Source organism: Podarcis melisellensis (genome assembly GCF_964234715.1).
Source record: "Podarcis melisellensis genome assembly, chromosome: 3".
NCBI classification, from domain to species: Eukaryota; Metazoa; Chordata; class Lepidosauria; order Squamata; family Lacertidae; genus Podarcis; species Podarcis melisellensis.
In genome coordinates, this window is record NC_138530.1 from 39,757,227 (window position 1) to 39,778,579 (window position 21,353).

The 21,353-nt window shown below is 42.6% G+C and overlaps 1 protein-coding gene across 10 annotated transcripts in view; it reads right to left on the minus strand.

The window, feature by feature from the left end:
• Positions 1-21,353, minus strand: part of LTBP1 (latent transforming growth factor beta binding protein 1) — a 187,018-nt gene that overhangs the window by 158,906 nt on the left and 6,759 nt on the right. For all 10 annotated transcript variants that reach the window (XM_081905343.1, XM_081905338.1, XM_081905346.1 and 7 more), the window contains exon 3: positions 8,685-8,970. In XM_081905343.1, coding sequence (XP_081761469.1) covers positions 8,685-8,970 — 286 coding nt within the window. The remainder of the gene's footprint in view (positions 1-8,684; positions 8,971-21,353) is intronic.

The window sequence follows — 21,353 nt, forward strand, 5'->3', positions numbered from 1 at the left end:
GGATAAGAACTTTGCTTCAGGATGAGAACAGAAATCAGGCTCCAGCACCACGGCAGCAGCAGGAGGCACCATTAGCTAAAGTGGTGCTTCAGGTTAAGAACAGTTTCAGGTTAAGTACGGACCTCCGGAACGAATTAAGTACTTAACCTGAGGTACCACTGTAGATATATAAAAGCATAATGAAAATATAAAACACAGAAAACAAATTCCAACAGCAAAGAATAAAGCCATTGTTAAAGTAAGTGTTGGAATGTGTGGCTAAATAAAAGCGTCTTCACCTGGCACTAGTATGACATCAAATTTGGCACAAGACGAATTAAAATTTTGTTTCCACCAGTTAATTAGCTAAAGCTTCAGCTGATTAATCTATCAATAAAAGCTTACAGGCCTAAATTAAATCCCATTTAATGAAAATTTATAAAGGCATTTATCCCATATAGCCGAGTTCACTGTTCTCAAGCTAAGTAAGTGTGACTATTTTAAAGAGTTAAGTGACTCAAATGTGCCAACCTTACAATCTGGTCTATCAGCCTTTGTGGTCCCTCAAAAGGATTATGGATCTTAAGATCAGCAGCAGTTGATGTTGTTAGTTCTACAATCCTCAGAGCTGTTGGGAAGGGCACTCCAAGAGAGTGCTTTTTCTGTGGCAGTCACTAAATTAAGGAAGACTCAGCCACAGAGATGCACTTGGAATCTTCTGTTTTCGTCATATGCTGAAGATGCACCTCTTTACCATGCCCTTTGACAGGTAAAGCATTTTGTTTTGTGGGACTTACCTCTTCTACTGAATTTATTTGTTTTGTAATTGCAAAGGCTCTATTTGTTTTTAAAACGGTATCTTCTATTGTCGTAACCTGCCTTAGGACCTTATGCTAAAGAAATCTTACAAATACAGAAGTACACTTCTCAGCCTTCATCCCAGATCTATTTTGCCAAGATGAAAACAATTTTTCAAAAAAACCTTATGGGGATTTTATTTATTTTTAAGTAGTACACCTGTTTCCTGTCAAAAATATGGAATTCAAGATAATTTACATAATTCATGAAGACAACCACCATATAAAACCATATCAAAAACAAAAGATTAAGCAGTAGTTAAATAAAGTTATACATATATCAGTTATCCAGAAGAAGAAGAAAAAAAACAGGCTAAATCCAGTCAAACCATACCAGACAGAGCAACAGCAAAAACAACAAACAAAAAATCCACAAGAAACTAGATGATCAAATACTAAAATCTCAGATTCACAATGCTTGGGAGGAATGCCCCCCATGTTTTGAGGGGCTACAATAAATATCTGGTTCCCATCTGCCTGACCTAAAAAGATAAAGAAGAAAAACGTTTACAGTAATTATTATCTCAGTTGTGTGGCAAGTTCACATAGCAGAAAGCAGTCCTTAAATAACTGAGTGCTAGACTATCTCCAGGTCAAAACCAGCAACTTGTTTTGTACCTGGAAACCAATGAAAATACAGGGAGTCCCTGTTAGGAAGCTATTTAAATGTTGAAGGGCCTAGGAAAAACAACCTATTGGTCCACAAGAAAAGTGGCTTAGAACACATAAACCTTTCCTCCTTCTGGACAAATGGTTAGCAGGGAAGAAAATATATGAACTGAGTTCAGTCTTCTGAACTTGTTGCAGCTTTCTCCTGTGCTTGTAAACCTCTAGATTGTGGCTAGTACCACATGCCTAACCAGATCGCTTAAATGCAAGAGGTTGTATACCACACTGCTGCCTCTTGATGGTGTAAGCTGCCTTTTCATGTCTTTTGCACAAAGTACCTTTGTTGGACCAAAAGCAACTGCCTGCCAGTTTTCTTAGAACTTAAATGCTTATTTTGCCTGCCCAAAACAGAACCTGGACATTCACATTTGTATGAAACAAAACCTACATGATGGATTCATAAGCTTAAATCTAGGCTATCCATGGGTGGGGTTCTGTTCACTGAGCTTTCATGATAGGCCTAGTGGGAAAAAAATTATTTGCACCTTCAAAAGCTGCTCCAGAGAATCACAGAATTGTAGGCTTAGAAGAGACCTTGAGGTCCAACCCAGAAATCTGAGCTAAAGCAACTATAAGAGAGGGCCATCCAACCTCTGCTTAAAAACCTCAAAGGAAGGAGAGTCCACAACCTCTCTAGGGAGGTTCCATTCTGTACCTTCAGAAAGTTCTTCCTGATGGTTAGTCAGAATCTCCTTTCTTGTAAATTGAAGACACTGGTTTGGGTCTTCTGGAGCAGGAGAAAACAGGTGACAGCCCTTTAGATATTTGAAGATGGTTATCCTATCTCCTCTTATCCAAGTTAAACATACCCAATTACCTCAACTATTCCTCATAAGGCTTGTTTTTCCAGACCCTTGATCACCTTGGTCTCCTTCCTCTGCACACGTTCCAACTTGTCAATATCCTTCTTAAATTGTGGTGCCCAGAACTGGGCACTGTACTCCAGTTTCATCTGACCAAGGCAGCATAAAGCGGTACTATTACTCTGGTCACTATACTTGTTGATGCAGTCCAAAACAGCATTAGCTCTTTTTTTGCTGCTACATCACACTGCTGACTCATGTTAAGCTTGTGGTCTGCTAAGACCCCTAAACCCTTTTCACATGTACTACTGACAAGCCAGGTGTCCCCCCATCTTATAGTGGTGCAGCTGGTTATTCCTGCCTCTCTTGCCAGGAAGCTCTCTGGAGCAGCAAGGAGTTGGAAAATCGGAACCAGTGAAGAATGCTGTACTTCTGCTGTAATCTCTTTCTGTACAAGGATGGGACACACTGGATACAACCTATCATACACACACAACTTCCTGTGGCACTTATAATAGCAGAGCTGGCCCACCCATGTGGCTGAGTGAAGCAGCTGCCTCAGGTGGCAGAAGCAGAAGAGGCAATGCCCCATCCACGCCACCACTTCTGCCAGTACCAGAATTTCAATGGAGGTAGGGGCATTCCAGTGTGCAGTGTTGCGGCTTGTCTTCCGCACCCCTGGGGACTAATAAAATGAGTGACAATATCTTGTGAAATGCCCCACCCCACCTCAGTGGAAGAGGGCATTCTGCCAGCATCAGAAATGTGGGGGTGGCGGAGGCACAGTGCAAAAAACGGGTGGGGAGCAGGGGTTGGCACATCCTCATTTCATCTCAGGTGGTGAAATGGGTCAGACCACCCCTGCATGTAATTCTCTTTTAAGAGGAAACCCAGGCAAACATTTCCTTTCACTCTCTTCAATCAAATGTTTGTGGGATGAAAGGGGCAACTGAGCTTTCATGAGGTGATTATCCAGAACTAGGGTAGAGATATATGACAAGGTCCCATGATACGAATTAACTAGTGTTGTCCTTGGCAGATGTTCCTTCTTTTGTAATGTATTGGCCATATTAGCAATCTGTTGCTTAAACCCACAGAAGAAAAGGAACAACAATCTATGCATTTATTCATATCCAAGTAACCCCAGAGGAAAATGCAGCCCAGCTGAGTGTTCAACATAAGGCATATACACAATGAGCAAAAATAGGTGGTTCGAAATTATGCTGCCAAGGAATGACATCTTCCAGGGAACTCAAACCAGCCTCTTCAAATTCTGGCAATCTGTGGTATGAAAATAAATATAAGGAAAAAGAAAAGCGAAGTTTGCCACCTACTGCCCAACAGCATAATAGTAAACGCTCGCATGGAGTTCGCTCTGCATTTCTGAAAGTCTACGATTTGTCTTTTTACAGAATGTTATACACTTTCATGTACTGCCCTGCACCCCCTTTCCCCCTCTCCTCTGTCCCAGAAAAACACATTCATTAAGAAGGAAAACATTTCATTTAATAAATTGAAATGAAACACAGCTAACTAAAATAGAATTTTGTATGAGAAGTATATAATCAATGTGACAGGATTACAATAAAAGTTTATTATAGCATACAGGCTAGCAAGGAATCCCTTTGAAAAGGGGCCAACAATGTCATGTGTTCTCCAAGCTTGCCCTCAAGTTAGATACTATGGAAGAATAAAAATAATGCTACAGTTTAGCATATGCTTTAACAAAACTGCTATTGCACTTTCAATTAAACCTTGCCTACAAAAGCTTGTGCCATAATAAAAATAGTGCCTTTTGTAAACATCTGAAACCTACAGTGCAAAATTCAAAACTTGAGGGCTTAGAGCCTCTTCTAGCTATGCTGAATTCTGAACATTTAGCTAATGGGGCCTTCTGCTGCTGCCGCCGCGCTGCCGGAGCACAATCTCTGTTCTCATCCTGAAGCAAAGTTCTTAACCCGAGGTAATATTTCTGGGTTAGCAGAGTCTGTAACCTGAAGCGTATGTAACCTGAAGCGTATGTAACCCGAGGTACCACTGTAACTCATTTTACAAGAAGTATTTTCAAATCATTGCACATCACCAGAAACTAAAATAAAATAAACAGACCTGCAATTCAATTCCCATCTGCATATGCCCATATTCAAATGGTGTGAGCAAGCATTAAATACCTTATATGAATGCTAGTATCAACAGCTCCAGCTGTAGTTAACAGAGGATCCCCTACTGATCAAAACTGCATTCCCTGAGTTCACTAATTCACTTGAAATCTTTGTTATTCTCAGGGAATATCATAGAAAGTCAGCACAAGCCAGATACCTTAGTACTGAGCTAGTTAACTGGATCCTGTCTGGGTTGTTCAGGCCTCGAGTTCAAGCGCTCTTTGCCCTGCTGTTCCATTGTGCACAAAGCTGACATCTATACTAGGATTTTTGGTGGAGGTTTGAATATGCAGTTCCCCATAGCAGTTGTTACTTTGTACATTAGGTATCAAAGAAGAAGGCAACTAAGATATAGCAACTAAGTCTACCCCTGATCTATGGAAAGCCATGGGGCATTATCTGAATGAACCATGAATACAAAGTCTTTTAAGATATTCATTATCTCTTATTTGAGAGAAAAATCAGTGGAGCATAGTGGCCCATTTGGGAAAGCACACTTTCCTACATATCAAAATCGGAAGATTTCTCCCTCATTTCCTCCTTTGATCACACATTTGGCAAATGAGAGTTAGAAATGAAATCTTGGTAGAACAGCCTCTGGATCTTAAATACATAACATGGGTATTAAGGTTCGGTTTGGTTCAATGGAATTTACTTCCAAGAACTACAACCCCCATGCACATGCAGAGCTCTAGGCACGCGGAGGCCTTCTTGGTCCATTTTATGAGTAGGGGCATATACGACATGGAAAGCTTCTTTATATGGAGAGCTACATTTGCAGAATAGTGTATGAATGGGTATTTGGATCGTGCCGTCCATATATATGTAAATATACTTACTGAGGGCTGATTAATACAACCTTTCTCACTTGTCAAGATGTATACTGAGATGGAGTGGTGTAATGGTTATATGGGGTTGCTCGTGCGTAAGTTGCCGCCACTCCTGGCTAGGTAGCCTGGTTTAACCTTTTCTGGCTGGACAGCCCTTCACTTCGTGGCTGTTTAGTCGCTAGCAGAATCCGTCAGTGGGCATTTCTTGAACTTCTTCCAGCAAAGAAGTTATTTGACGCCAAGTCTACACCTACTTTCCCTGTGCGGAAGTCTTCTGCGCAGGGTGGGTGTGGGTAGCGGAGGATCCGTGCTCTCCCCGCTGGTCTCCGGCGAGGAGTCCTGGAGCCCCCTCGCCGATTCCCCCATCTGCCCCCCTTTATCCCTGGTGTTACGCTGATTTCCTTCCCCAGCCGATGAGCTCCCTCTCTCCCTGCTGGGCCCTTCTCCAGCATTGCTTGGGAGCCTTGCCTCCACCTCTGGAGCCTTGCCTCCACCACCCCACCAATTAAAGGGGGGCAGAAATAGAGATTCCATAAGCATTCAAGAAAGAGGGAAAGTTATTTTTGCCAATTTTCCCTTCCCCTAGCAGTCTCCTGAAAATCTGCTTTGAGAGGGGTGGCAGAGAAGGCTATAGGGAAAAAGTGAAAATCAAACATCTTCTGCCTTCTGTAAGAAGCAACCTCTGCTAGACGGGCTTCAGAAGGAACCACTCAGTTCATAAAAGACCCGCTCTGCATCAAAGTTAAAATCTCCATGTTACAAGACAAAGGATGCCATTGGGGAAAGTCTTGAGGAAATAGTAAAGGACTGGCTGAAAGGACTAACAGAACTGTTGGAGAAGATGTAAACAAATATAAGCACGCTATCGTCATCTAAATATCACCACACTCTGGATAACAGTGACAAAAAAGCCTATGAAAAATATAGTATTCATCAATTGTTCAGTTTGTGAATAAAGCATCACTTAGTTTGGACTAACTTTTACTGTTTTTTGCCAAGCAGAAAATTCCTCCTAATTGTGTTGTTCTTTGATAACAGAACGTATGAGGCAGACACTTTTTAAAATAGGAAAACGAAACTGTAAAAGCACAATGGTTAGCTGACAGCCTCAGAGACAGCATTCATTCTGTCATTTAAGAATTGATTAGATTGCTTTTGACAATGTCCAGACTGCTCTTTTTGTCTTTTATTGCTGCAGTGTTTTTCAAATCCTCTGCTGTCCTCTTACTCAACATGACAACCTCCAATCCAGCACTTTTCCATTCTTATTCTACCTATTTTCCTGTATAAATTTGACCCTGTGATCCTGAACCATGCAGGCTGAATTGCAGCTCTTTCATTGCTTACTTTTTTTCTAGGACAGTCACTGATCTTACTACTGCCTACTGGTCTGTCAGTGAGGGGTGTGTGTGTGTGTGTTTGTTTTTTTACTGCAATACTTCTTATTATATGAGTTATTGTTTCTTTTAAGGTTACAGTGGTACCTCTGGTTGCGGAAACGATCTGTTCCGGGATGCGGTTCGCACCCCGAAAAGTCCGTAACCAGAGTGGCGCTTCTGCGCATGTGCGAAGCACAATAGAGTGCTTCTGCGCATGCGTGAACCATGCAGAACGCTTCTGCGCATGTATGAATGGCACAGAACGCTTCTGTGCATGTGGCAAACCCGGAAGTAAACACTTCCAGTTTTGCTGCATTCTTAACCCGAAAAAACGCAACATGAAGCGTTCGCAAGAAGAGTTATGACTGTATCACCTAGAGAGTTTCTGTGTGTATTTATATGCTGGGGGACGCGGGTGGCGTTGTGGGTAAAACCTCAGCGCCTAGGGCTTGCCGATCGCATGGTCAGCGGTTTGAATCCCCGTGGCGGGGTGAGCTCCCGTCTTTCGGTCCCAGCTCCTGCCCACCTAGCAGTTCGAAAGCACCCCTAAGTGCAAGTAGATAAATAGGTACCGCTTTATAGCGGGAAGGTAAACGGCGTTTCCGTGTGCTGCGCTGGTGCTGGCTCGCCAGAGCAGCTTCGTCATGCTGGCCACATGACCCAGAAGTGTCCCCAGACAGCGCTGGCCCCCGGCTTCTTAAGTGAGATGGGCGCACAACCCTAGAGTCGGACACGACTGGCCCGTATGGGCAGGGGTACCTTTACCTTTACCTTTTTACATGCTGTAAACCACGCTGAGGACTCTTCTGAATTATGCTGGCAGGGTGGATCTCACACAAAAGCAACATAAACATGGGAGAGCAAATGAAACATAAATCTATACCTCCAAAACAATAAACAATGCATACAAAAAGGAAAAACCTAATGAAGACACAATGTATTATCCCACTGAAAGGAACAAACCTATGGGAATCCCATTTAAGTGTTATCACAACAGCAGTTCGTTCATGCTTCCAGATTGCCACTGCTTATCTTCCAAGGCAGCCAGATCTCAGTTACTTCCTCAAATCCAAGTTTTCTCTCCCCCATGCCCCATTCTAATCCAGTACATCCCATGAGGCAAGTCAGCCAGCCAGCCAGCCAGCCAACGATGCTGATAGGTCTTTCTGTCACTTGAATGTGGGGGAGGAAAAGGATGTCACTAGTTAATGAACAGATTCACTGTCATTAGCACAGGCTAATGATCACCATCTACAGTGGTGCCTCGCAAGACGAAATTAATCCGTTCCATGAGGCTCTTCGTATAGCGGTTTTTCGTCTTGCGAAGCAAGCCCATTGACAGCTTAGCGGATTAGCGCTACAGCTGTCAAGCGGCTTCCAGCGATCAGCTGTTAAGCGGCTTATCAGCGGAACAGCTGATAAGCGGCTTAGCGGCTTAAGAAAAGGGCAAAAAAAGCGGAAAAAACCCGCGGGGGGATGCAAGATTTTTTTCGTCTTGCGAAGCAACCCCATAGGGGAATTCGTTTTACGAAGCGCCTCCAAAACGGAAAACCCTTTCGTCTAGCGGGTTTTTCGTCTTGCGAGGCGTTCGTCTTGCGGGGCACCACTGTATTTGTAGAAACGTTTCCTGATCACAAAAGAAAGGAGGAGAACACTGAATCTTTGCTAGAACTGAACACCAAATGTGAAACATTAAATTATCCTGGCAAGTCTTCTGTAGGAGCAAAGAGGGTAAAATTTGGACCAATTTTATTTGCCAGCCCAGCCTTGCAAATTAGCTCCCAAAAAATTCCTGAGTATGATGCACACCATAAATAAATACCATACAAAACCTTCTGCTCCCCGATCCCCACCTATATCTGCCCCTTTGCTACAAAAAACAGTACAACTGCTGAAATGCATCTTTTTTTTCTACAGGAGAGGGCCTTTTGGCCTTGTTCACATGTAATGCTAAGCACAAGAAAAACCAACTTTTTTTTAATACACAACGAGGGAAAAGACTTACTGTGATTGCATCTGCTGTGGTAATCCGGAGGGTTTCTGCTTTAGTGTAAAAGTCATCTGAGCCATGGGATTGACCTTTTGTTGGACCTGAACCTTCTTTGAAAAGGTCTGCTGAACAGACCGCTGAGGAATAGGCCATGGTGGAGTCACAGGGCCTGGTCCTCCAGGAGAAGCAGTTTCTTGCTTACTAGCATCCTCACAAGTGCTGCCTTTTGTCCCAGGTTTACACACACAAAGCTGTGGTCGCAGACACATCCCTCCATTTTGGCATGGTGGTGAGCAGTTAGCTAAACAAAGAAGAGAGAAACAAATGGAACAATTAAAATCTCCTCACAATACAATGTGAACATTACAGGTTTTTGAGGCAAAACTCTTATCCCTTGATTAACCAAGAGGCTTATCAGGGGTGGAATGCCTACAGGCCAAATTAGGGGTCCGATTTGGCCCATGAGGCTGTTCCCCCCCCCAAATGCCCACCTTTCCCACATCTAAAGTACACTCCCAATTACACTCCTTGGCAAGAAAGGTTTGCTGTGTGCACCAATCAGGTGATGAACATTTGGAGCACAAGCATCACTTGGATTGGCTGCACTGCAGAGTTTGGTATTGGGGACTCTATTACAGTCAGTCCCTGCTCATGCTATAAGTACTGGTCAACTGACTGGCACTTACAGCAAACCCCAGAGGGAAATGTTTCCCTTGTCCATGTAGTCTGAAACCAAACTGGGGAAAGAAAGGACCTCACCTGATGTCATGGTGACATCAAGTAGCTCACAAGTGGGCAGCCGCACTCACCTGTCAAAGCAACCTGTAGGGCTTGGGAGAGGATAAGATCCAGCCTGCCGGCCAGATCCACTCCCCCACTCCTGAGTTAAATGGTTCAACCTGGCAGTATATGAATAGGGTTTGGGTTTTTTGTTGCTTTGACTACGTAGCAGTTACTGATGTAGGTATTCACTGCTACACATAATACACACAGTTTATTTGTGCTTGGCCCTCACCTCATGCTTGGCCCTAAACCAATTTGATATCTGGCAGTAAATTAAGAACGTCTACAGGGAGACAATCCCCTTTTCACCAAACCACAGACAAAATCTTCATACAGATTATGTTCTGCAAACAAATACTTCTCAACATAAAAAGGCTCATGTTATCTTCACACATTAGTGCATATTCCCACAAGGTCACCATCTCATTTACGGAGGAAAGTATATCATTTAAGAAAGAGAGGTTTTAAAAGCTCAGTCTCCTGTTCCCAGTAAATTTGGTGTTGTTGATAGCTGGGACACAAAAAGCTCTGTAAATCCTTAGGAGGCTAAAAATCTTTCTGACATTGCTTAGAGATGCCTAGGGCTGTAACTAAATTTGCATGTTTGCCATTGATGGCGGTGGGGAATGGTTTCGCTTGGTAAGCCCTAGGGAATTCTATTTTGCTGCCCTTGTATATGCAGTGCAAAGCCCACAAAAGTTGTTGTCCACAAATCCAAAGCAGCTCACCAGCCATTTATGCACAGCAACCCCCACTCCTACATCTGAAGTACAGTATATGTGGATAGGTGAGCCACTCAGTAAAACAGTGTTGAGGGCTAGTAACTGTTGCAGACTTTTGCGCAAGGGTATAATAAATATCAACATGGACATTGAGTCACTATGAAAGGGTTTAGGATGCATCTGGGAAAGGCAAATGAGAACTGTGTTTAACAATTTTTTCTCCTACACACAATTTATTGACAGTAACCATTCAGCAAATAGATGTCGTCCTGTGAAAAGGCATGGAGGTGAGGGGGTGGGAGGGAGAGAGCTGAAGACAAAGCTATACAAATCTTTCCCACATTTTTGTTTGTTTTCACTCTGAAACAAAAAAGTACACACTCCAATACACATCAAGTGAATTTCCCTCTTTGAAATCAGTTCCATACAGTCAGTGAAGTTTGTGAGCTGCCTTCCATCTGGACTGAGAACCAATTGTTATTTCCAAAACTCAGATTGCTTTCAGATCCCAAACATATATAAAACATAACCTCAGTGTTCTTTTGTCCTCCCTGACTCAAGGGGCCTTTCATAGTATATAACATACTGTGGAGAACTGGCTATGTCAGACAAGCTCTCTAAGAGCAGCCTAACACCTGCTAAACCATAACAATTAATTCGGGTGAGAATAAGAGGGGATTAGTGCATTAGCATGTAGTTGTTTTGGACACAAGTTCCATTCAAAGTTCTTCTGAATCCCCTCTAGCTAAGGCAGACAGGGCTTTGGCAAAGTACTTATGTTTCAATCTGCCACTGGATCTCTTACCCCAGAACAATTCCATACCATTCCATCTACAAATAAGAGGAATATATACCGGTATCTGTATTTCACCAGTGTGGCTGATTTTAAATGGTCACTGAAAAGTCAACTATTGTTTTATGTCATGAACTGCCCTGAGATCTATTGGCGAAGGGCAGTATACAAATTTAATGAATAAAATAAATAAAGTAAAATAATCACATTTGCCTTAGGGGGTTCTGCACCCACGTGTAGTCATAGTCCCAGGCTGTTCCAATATAAACTCATTTTTTTGTCTTACTCTCAACTTTTAAGCATGTTGTGGAAGACTCGTTCCTTTTAAATATATTGTCAGATGAGCATTTTAATTTTTGTGTATTGCTGATTTTATCTTACAGTCGTACCTCGGGTTACAGACGCTTCAGGTTACAGACTCCACTAACCCAGAAATAGTACCTCGGGTTAAGAACTTTGCTTCAGGATGAGAACAGAAATTGCACGGCAGCGGGAAGCCCCATTAGCTAAAGTGATACCTCAGGTTAAGAACAGTTTCAGGTTAAGAACGGACCTCCAGAACGAATTAAGTTCTTAACCTGAGGTACCACTGTATTTTAATACCTGTTGTTTTATTTTACTAGGCAAGTCATTTTGAGGCAGAGTGCAAAAAAGTGACATATAATAATAGTAATGATTCCCTCTGCTGCCATTCAAATTCAATGTGCTGCCCTCCCACTTCGTGCCTGCCAAAACTCATGACCAGTTCCAACTGGTGCCCTCAACTGTCACTTCACCCAGAAGATTGCTCAGGAATGTAGAGCTGGAACATCCGGGGACTGTGGGGAGGCATGCAACTTATTTCCTCCCCCCCCCCCCCCAGTTTCTCTTGCATCTGCTGCCAGAGCCAGAAGATATGTGAGACAGAAGAAGCCCAGTGGGCAAGCTTCAGCCTGTGAGGCACTATCTTCTCCTGGCTCTTTCAACAAGCAGTTCCAGGCCAGAAAATTCAAGTGCAGAGTGAAAATTTGGAACACCAGAGACCTAGGGAAAAACGTATGCACACCTTCCCCATGCCCAGTAACTATTATGCAATTATCTAATTTATTAAATTTTCAACATAGTGTAAGCCACCTCGAGACCTTCAGTTAGTAGGTGAGTTTAAATCCTTCAGTCAATTACGGTAATTAATTTGAGTTAAGATATTGCAAGCTGCACTGAGGATTCCGAAGTGCAATTGGGTCTCAGAGCCTTGCCTTAATTTACAGCCTGTGGGTTCTTCTCTCTTCTGGGGATGCACGAGCTGAAATCTTCCCTCTATTGGCACTTTTCTGCTCCAACATGCTCCCCTAGTGCCTCCCTGTTGGTCTCAGACTGTACCAACTCCAGCCTCCCTTGGCTGCCTCTGAAAACAATAACTCTGGCTTTGTGTTTTGGTTTAAGAGATCAGCTTCACTCCAGCCCAAATCTGATAAGGTCTTGGCAACATTTTAATCCATCTTTCATTTACCCAAGTTAGTATAAATATTCTCAACTGGGTTACCCATCATTCCCAGCATATCTGAAAATAATTATACTTGACATTCCCAACTGGGTGGAGAAAACCTAAAGACATGTTGCTGGGAAGTTGGCAAAAGAATTAAAAATAAAGAATAGAATTCAGGTTAGGTTACTGCAGCACTATATATTCATATACAGACAAACACATATATGTAACAAAAAAAGGGAAGAGTTTATTTTTATTATAGTGAAGGCACATAATTTAAGATCCAGTTTAGGAGGTGCAAATAAAGGATGAAATGTGCAGGAATGCTGCCATCCATAATTTCCCAAAGTTACATAGGAAGTTGATGCACAGATCCCAAAGACATGTTTTGTGAGATTAATAAAATCTATACAATTTTCAGACACGGGAAAAGGTCAGACACTTCTGTTTCCATTTGCTTATGGTCTTGTGGCTTTATGATATTAGTGTACAAACATCACACTAAGTCCAGCCTTGAGGATCCAGACACACCAGCATTATGCTTCCTATTTGTTCCTAATACTTACTGAATCTCAAACAAAATACATTTACTGGGACTGTATAGAAAAAATACATCTAGGCAACTGTAAAATCCAATATTACAGTTCAGAAACCTATTTAACAAGAGCAAAAGTAATTTACATGATCTTCCCAAATGTTAAATGTCAAAAAATGAGCATTCAAATAAAAACCCTTCCTTGCTTATGATAATGACAAAGGAGATTTATAAACATTAATGGATTTTCTCCAATATTTCCCCAAAGAAAAATTATTAAGCCTAACTCTTTTCTGAAAGGCAGATGTTTATTTAATTATAAATTATATGTTAGCTATTAACCCCACAGCCAGAATCATACTTTGGTTAAATCCATGAAGTTCATCCAGTTTTACATATGATGACTATAAAACACTACACAGTTTTCTCCTCTTTTATCATCTGGCTTCAGCACACAAACAAGCAGCAGCATGTCCAATTCACATGTGAAGGGAATAAATTTGAGTCAAATTGCTTTTTATGCAATCGCTGGCAGCAGGTGAGAAAATGTTGTATTGTGTCATCATGGCAATTTCCAGCTGCCCTTCCATTGAAGTTATAATAGCAAACAGTATCAGATCACCAATGACAAAACACAAGGTTCTAGATTTAGCTCAGGATAAAAAGGATTTTACCCCGTGTGCCTATTAAAAACACTATATATATCCACAGACACACACACACCACCCAGTAAGGTAAGTTACAGAAAGCAAAGAGTAAGGTTACCGTAACTTCCATCATAGAGCTTCAGTATGCGGATGACAATGTAGTGTGTGCACGCTCAGAGGATGACCTCCAAACCATCCTAAATATCATTGCAGAAGCTTACGAAAAGCTTGACCTATCACTCAACATCCAAAAACCAAAGTGCTAAACCAACAAGTACAAAATAACCCCTCTGCAGCACCACAAAACCAATTCAATAGTGTAACATTGGAAAATGTCGATCACTTCTCCTATCTAGGCCGCTATCTTTCCACAAGGGCCAACAATGATGCTGAAATCCAGCATCGCCTGAGCTCTGCGAGTGCGGCTTTCTCCCAATTGAAGTGCAGAGTGTTTGAGGATCGGGACATTCGCAGGGAAACCAAAATGCTTGTTTACAAAGCTATTGTACTACCAACCTTCCTATATGCTTGTGAAACATGGACCACCTATAAACACCATCTCCATCTCCTCGAAAGTTTCCACCAACGGTGTCTCCGAAAATTTTTACACATCACTTGGGAAGACAGGCGAACTAATATCAGTGTACTGGAAGAAGCAAAGATCACCAGTGTTGAAGAAATGATTCTTCAACATCAACCGTTGGACTGGTCATGTTGTGCGAATGCCTGATGATCGTCTTCCAAAGCAACTACTCTATTCCGAACTTAAAAATGGAAAGCGTAATGCTGGTGGTCAACAAAAGAGGTTTAAAGACAGTCTCAAGGCAAATCTAAAAAAATGTACTATAAACACTGACAACTGGGAAACACTGGCCTGTGAGCACTCCAGTTGGAGAACAGCCTTTACCAAAGGTGTCATGGGCTTTGAAGACACTTGAACTCAGGACACAAGGGAGAAGTGTGCCAAGAGAAAGGAACACTTGGCAAATCCACACCGTGATCAACTCCCGCCTGGAAACCAATGTCCCCACTGTGGAAGGACGTGTGGATCCAGAATTGGCCTCCACAGTCACTTACGGACTCATTGTTAAAACCATGTTTATAGAAGACAATCTTACTCGGCTACGAGTGATCACCAAAGAAGAAATAAAGTTACAAAGTGCTGTTATATTAAGGTTGTACCTTATTAACAGCCCAATTCAATGCATCTTCTCTAAGAAGTAAGGATGAAGATTTCATCAGCAAATTCCTCTTAAATACTGTATCTGGGGATCTCAGGAGCTAACACTCAACAGCAGGTCTGTACAGAGTTTGTCTGAGGCACAGGGCAGGAGTCTTATTAGAATAAAGTTATAAACTCAACGCGGGTGGCGCTTAGGGTCGCGGGTGGCGCTATGGGTTAAACCACAGAGCCTAGGACTTGCTGATCAGAAGGCCGGCGGTTCAAATCCCCACAACGGGGTGAGCTCCCATTGCTCGGTCCCTGCTCCTGCTAACCTAGCAGTTCGAAAGCACATCAAAGTGCAAGTAGATAAATAGGTACCGCTCCGGCGGGAAGGTAAACGGTGTTTTCGTGTGCTGCTCTGGTTCGCCAGAAGTGGCTTAGTCATGCTGGCCACATGACCTGGAAGCTGTACACCGGCTCCCTCAGCCAATAAAGTGAGATGAGCACCACAACCCCAGAGTCGGTCACAACTGGACCGACTGGTCAGGGGTCACCTTTACCCTTTTATAAACTCAACTGAAAAATCAGCTAGTCCCTGGCAATAGGTCGCTGACCAGCTTAGCCTTCTGAGGCCCAGGACAAGTGTATCCAGCTACCCAACCCCTTTTGCATGGGCCTGCCCAACAGAGTTAGGAAAAGAGCATGAGGATACAAACCATAATAAATAATGCTGCAACTGTCTAAGGTGTCTCCACTCCATCCCCCTGGCTATATATTACTACTGTGCCTTCTCTGAACTGTATTGCACTAATCTTCTTCCATCCCCAAAGCAGGCAGCAGTGCCTCCCACACAAGGGAAGCACAGAAACAAGTACAATTGATGCTCCTTATTTTCCTCAGTGTTGTTTTGTTTGAGCACTTGCTTGGGATTTCATTGAGGCTTACTTCCTTGTAAGTGAGTATAGGATCCTATACTCACTTACAAGGAAGTAAGCCTCAATGAAATCAACAGGACTTAATTCTGCTTGTACCATCATAATAATATCATCTAGGCACCATAATAGGATCTAGGCACCATCACAAGAGGGAGAGGAAGCAAAATGGGCAGCAGAAGGGACCTATCTCACCTCTAGGGAACTTGTGAAGTGAATTAGTGTATGCCTCTTCTCCCACGCTCCCCTTTACTTTACGTGGCCCGCTAGTTCTTACTACTTCTAGGAACGAAGCACTTTGTGGTTGCCTAGGAACTGTGCAACATGTTCCCAAAGATGAAAGTCATTATGGGTCATGGAGTGGGTTGTAAACGGCTGCCTGAAGACTTGTAAACTGCAGCTGCTGCTCTCAGTTACCCCTGAAATTGCGTGTGCTGCAGCCTGGATGGTATAAGGGTGACTTAAAGCTTAAAACCCTCAATGAACCTGCCCTGCTACATACATTACTAGATGGTTAACATAAGCATCTATATCAGATGAACTCTGATACCACTCAGAGGTCATGGTTCTCAGTTACAAAATAAGCAGCAGGCTTCTAAGTCTCAGCATGAAATACAAATCCATTCATTTGAAGACTAGAGACATACAGGAAGATATAGCACAGAATTTACACCACAGAGTCTAATCATGTATTCCATCCCACAGGCCAAATAAAGCTAGCATTGTTTTTTAAAGGGGCAAAAGGAGAATTAGAGCTATCAGAATGCTAATAAATAGGAATAACTGGTGCAGGGGCACATAACATTTAGCGTATTTACTTTGAAATGTCTGAGTTGCTATTGCTTATACAAAATGGCAATAAAACCTCATTTTAAGAATGTAAACACAGAGCCCTGCTGGATCAGGCCAGTGGCCCATCTATTCCTGCATCCTCTTCACAATGGAAAGTCTACAAGCAGGATGTGACTGCAACAGCAGTCTTCCACTACTGCAGTTTCCAGCAGCAGATATTCAGAAGCACATGGCCTTCAACAGTGGACAAAGAACGTATCTATCCAGGTAGCAACCACTGATAGCCTTAGCATTCATTTTCTTGAACTGTCCAAAATATAGTGATACATAGCAATGTTGAAAAGGAAAGAGTATCACCCTGGCCCCAAGAGGTGCTGGGATAAAACCGTCACAGCTCCTTCTACCGCCAATGGGAGGAACAACAAGCGGTAAGGCGCAGGCAAGTCTCACCCACAATATACCACTGGGTGAAGGCGCCATAAGGCTCTGGCCCTTAATATATTGTCTAGGAGTGGTTCATCACCCAGGCCTACTGTCCATGGAATAATCAGGGAAGCAAGCATGACACAAAGCAAAAAGCAGGAATGTCCCTCGCAGGTTTGATGCAAACCATACTTTGCAAACCAGGACTAGAAACCAGGACTGGTCTGTAGGCAAGCACAAACCATAGTTTGCCAGTTTGGATAAAAGAGCAAACCACGGCTTTCATCAAACCAAGAAGGGAATCACAGTGCAAGATTGGAAGGAATAGTTGGAAATGCATGAGAACAATGGTTTGGCCAGGTTCGTTCATATAAGGTCATATCATAGTTTGGCATTATGTTTGGGTCAGACTATAATGTGTAGCTTGCAATGCATAATTGTTCAAGCTGCAGTGATAATTCCTTTTACCTCTGCGGATAAAAATTCCTTCTGTGTGGAATGCAATAAAATAGCCAAATTTATTTTGAGAGATCAAGTGGAACTATATCCCTGCATATACCGGCTGCAAGGATATGAAATAATTCCACCATGTGCAATTAATCCTTAACTTCAAGTTCTTGTGTTAAGTTTATTTGAATAACCTAGCCCCCTGTGCAATCACCGGATCAATCTCTCTCTCAGTTATTGTTAGTACAGCAGTGTAAGTCAGGGACAAATGATTTCTGCAGTTCTGGAATCTCACTACTGAAAGAAAGAGAACCACAATAAATTTATTTGTCTGATAAATTCAAATTAATGTGAACTCATGCTCTACCTGTCAGTCACATCCTTTACCTCCTTGGATCTTGGCAGCCCTCCTGCCAAAGCTGCCTGTCTACTCCAACAGCACACAGCAATTCCTACCTCAAATCCTAGACAATCTGCCGTCCCCTCTTTTATCTTGGCCTTTACTAATTGTTTTTGTTCACTCTTGTCCTCCACCCATCACTATTATAGATACCTCCTCTGTGTCTCACTCTCCTCAGTTACTGTAACTCTCAGTCTTCCAGCTCAGCTTTACAGTTTTTAGCTTCCCTCTTTGGTCAATACCACTCCATAATTTCCCACCGCATAAAGATAAATGAATGCATTCTGCACGAATTAAAAATGAAATTCTTACAGTTTTGGGGTACTATCTCACCAGTGGACTAATACCATATCCTTTATTTCAACACTTTACTTTGGAGGGGGGAAAGCTCTTTTACAATTCTTGCATTATCAGAGGCTTTAATATTGCAGCTGTCTTGATCTTCTATACAGACATTGTCCTTGCCATACTTAATCTTGTGCCCTAACATAACAGAAAGTTTTCGGATTTGAACAACACAGCACAATATGAATCTTCGGCTCTCTGAAGTTATAAATAAAAATGGCAAAGTGCACAAATCATATCCAAACTGCTACTGTAACATTTCAGGTGCCTAGAAACACCAGAATTGCTATACTGGATCCTAAAAATTATTTCATTATCCTGATGCAATTGTTCTCCAATCTCTGCATACACACATAGTACTTTGCAGTGTGTTACACAAAGGCAAGTCTTTGGCTAATTAAACAATCTATGGATTTTTATAGTGCGGTGGGGGGTGGTATTTTCATTTGTTACTATGTTATGTGTTTTTGTATTGTAAACCATCCTGGGATGAAGGGCAGTATATAAATTTAATAAATAAATAAAAATAAAGCTTGCATGACTTGTGACCCAACAAACCATACCTTGCAAGTGCTTAACAGCGCACCCCCTGCTTTTGCAATATATGGGTCATCACTATATATAGTTGGTGGGCTTGACATTGCTGAATGGGCCACAAGCTGAAAGGGCCTGCACTAATGTCAATCCGTAAATAAAAGGCAATGAATCCAACACAAACTCTCCTCCCCCTTTGCTGTGGCTCCTATGTCAACCTGGTTTGATCAGGCTATATTTCAAAAAAGTAAGCAATGCACTAACACCTTGTCTTATACTCACTACACATAGGTTCAAATCCCCTATTCAGTCTGCAGCTTCAACAGAAGATGACAGTATGACAAACTCAGAGCAGGCCTGTTTTATCTTTTTCATGTGGTAACCACTTGAAGCAACTTTGGCACGGTGCCTTCTCCATGCCAATGCCATAATGTGCCGAGGCAGTCATCTCATTAATCTTAAAAATTGTACTGGGGAGTTTCCATTCCAGCACAAGAAAAGGAGACTGCTGGTGTGGAAATCTTTGTGCTGGTTGGGGAAAAACCCCCACATTATAAACAGCTGCATGTTATGACAACTGCATAGAGAATATACCATATACAGGATATTTCTAACAGCTTCTGCACTATAAAGATAACACATAGACAGGCTTCTCAGCTGACCCATGACAAAACACACACACACACACTTCCTTTTCCTCATCAGCTCTCTCTGCCCAAGGCCTAATTCTACACATTAATTTTTGAATGTCATCATTATTTTCATGTGGTGAACGTTCCTTCAGAATTTACAGCCACAAGGTATTTATTACATTCTGCAGAAGCTAAACTTTCCAGTGAGCCTCCACTGTATGGTGAATATTAAAGGAAAATGCTCGCAGCTTGAAAACTGTGAGGAAATGTTATCTCTTGGTGGTGTTGCGATGTAAAAAATGATGGCAGAATCTGTTCTACAGAAGCCTCGTTCATACTTTGCTGTTTACGTGTAGGCTCAATGTGTGGGAAGGAGAATGGGGCTACGCCTGGCAGCTCCAGCATCACATGTCCCAGCCCCCCAGCCCTGACACCCATGCACTCCATGGAACTTCAGTAAAGTGGAGCCACCCCACACACAGGTACATATGCATAAGCTCCCCTCTACATATAATCTGTTGAATACATGGACATCAAGAGGCTGAACCAGCAGACACTCTCAACTCTCCCCTCCACGTATTGGTAGCTGCCCCATTATGCTTCAGGAGTGGAGGCAGCTGACTCAGACCCACTATCTCCTATAGATTCAATGCATGGAAGGTTAAATTGTCTAGATGATCTTTGGCCTTGAAGGTCAGAATCTATCTCCTCACCTTCCAGCAGTTTCCATCCTTCCTAGTTTTCCCAATGTGTGGGGAGAAACCAACTTTGTAGGAAATGGCAAATTTTATACTCATTTTTTCATTCAGTAGTAATGGTCACACACACCAAGCCCCCTAATCCAGGGCTCCACTAGAAAATCTCTAATCATGAACAATGAAAAATTGTATTATTGTGTTTGGAGAAACCAATGCGATGCATTTACAGGATTTTGCAGCTGTGGAAAAGAAAGGGATACTCCTAAGTAAGGCCCAATAAACAGATTCCTTAAGAAGGGCTGGAAACCGTGAACCACTAGCTCCTCCCAACCGGTGAAACATTCAACCTGAATGTTAGCTTAGATCTTACAAGAATGTACATCAAAATGCAAATGTACTGCTGCAATAACATAGGCATCAGTAGCAGATGCTCAGACTAATAAAATCATTGTTTGTTACACATTAAAGATGGATTATTTGTTGTCTGGGACAAAACGGAATGCACTACACGACAGTTGTCCTCAATAAAACTATTTCTACTTCCATATGCATACTAGGAGTCAGACATTCTATCCAGAATTTATTGCATTTGTTTCCCTATGTAAATGTTGAAACAAACAGAAGCATTTATTTCAGTCTATGCAAAATGAAGGTCTGTGTGGAACATCTGGAGACCAGACCCTCAATGGCTTCTTTAGCTGCACAGGCACAGACTGAAACTACACCCTGCACCAGCCAAGTGGGATACAGCCAACCAGCTCTTGCCTACCTGCCACATATTTTCCCTTGGATAGGGCTTTATGTGCTCTACAATGCCACGAAAACTCTCCACAAATACCGAATTCAGTATGGGTGTAGAATTACCCTATGAATCTAAGCCTATCTTGAAAAGAAAAGGTATTTCGAGCCCTTCTCTTTCGGCAGCCCACTGCACTCCCAAGAGGCAAGGTGACTGCTTTGCCTCCTTCCAGTTCAGCTTAGAAGCCAAGTGGGCTGTCAACACTCAGCCCTTCCTCTAGCAGCTCACTGTATTTCTATGCTGGGCATAGGAAGACCTTTCCTCCAGACTGGCTGCCAGTGAAGGCAAAGAGCACATCATCCCTTCTCCAGCAGCCCATACTTGGGGCTCAGGGGTTGAAGCCCCAGCCTTCACTTCCAGCATAGAAACCAAGCAGGCAGGTATCTCCCTGTTTCTACACTGGAGGTGAACTTCCTTCCTGTACATCTAGCAGCGAAACACACCAGGCTGGTGGCAAAGGGATACAGCAACCCATGCTTCTGTGACCAGCAGTAATCAAGACTCAGAATCAGAGGCTGTGGTCTCCTGATTAAGATGCCAGACAAAGTTCAGGGTTCTGAGCCAGCTGCTGG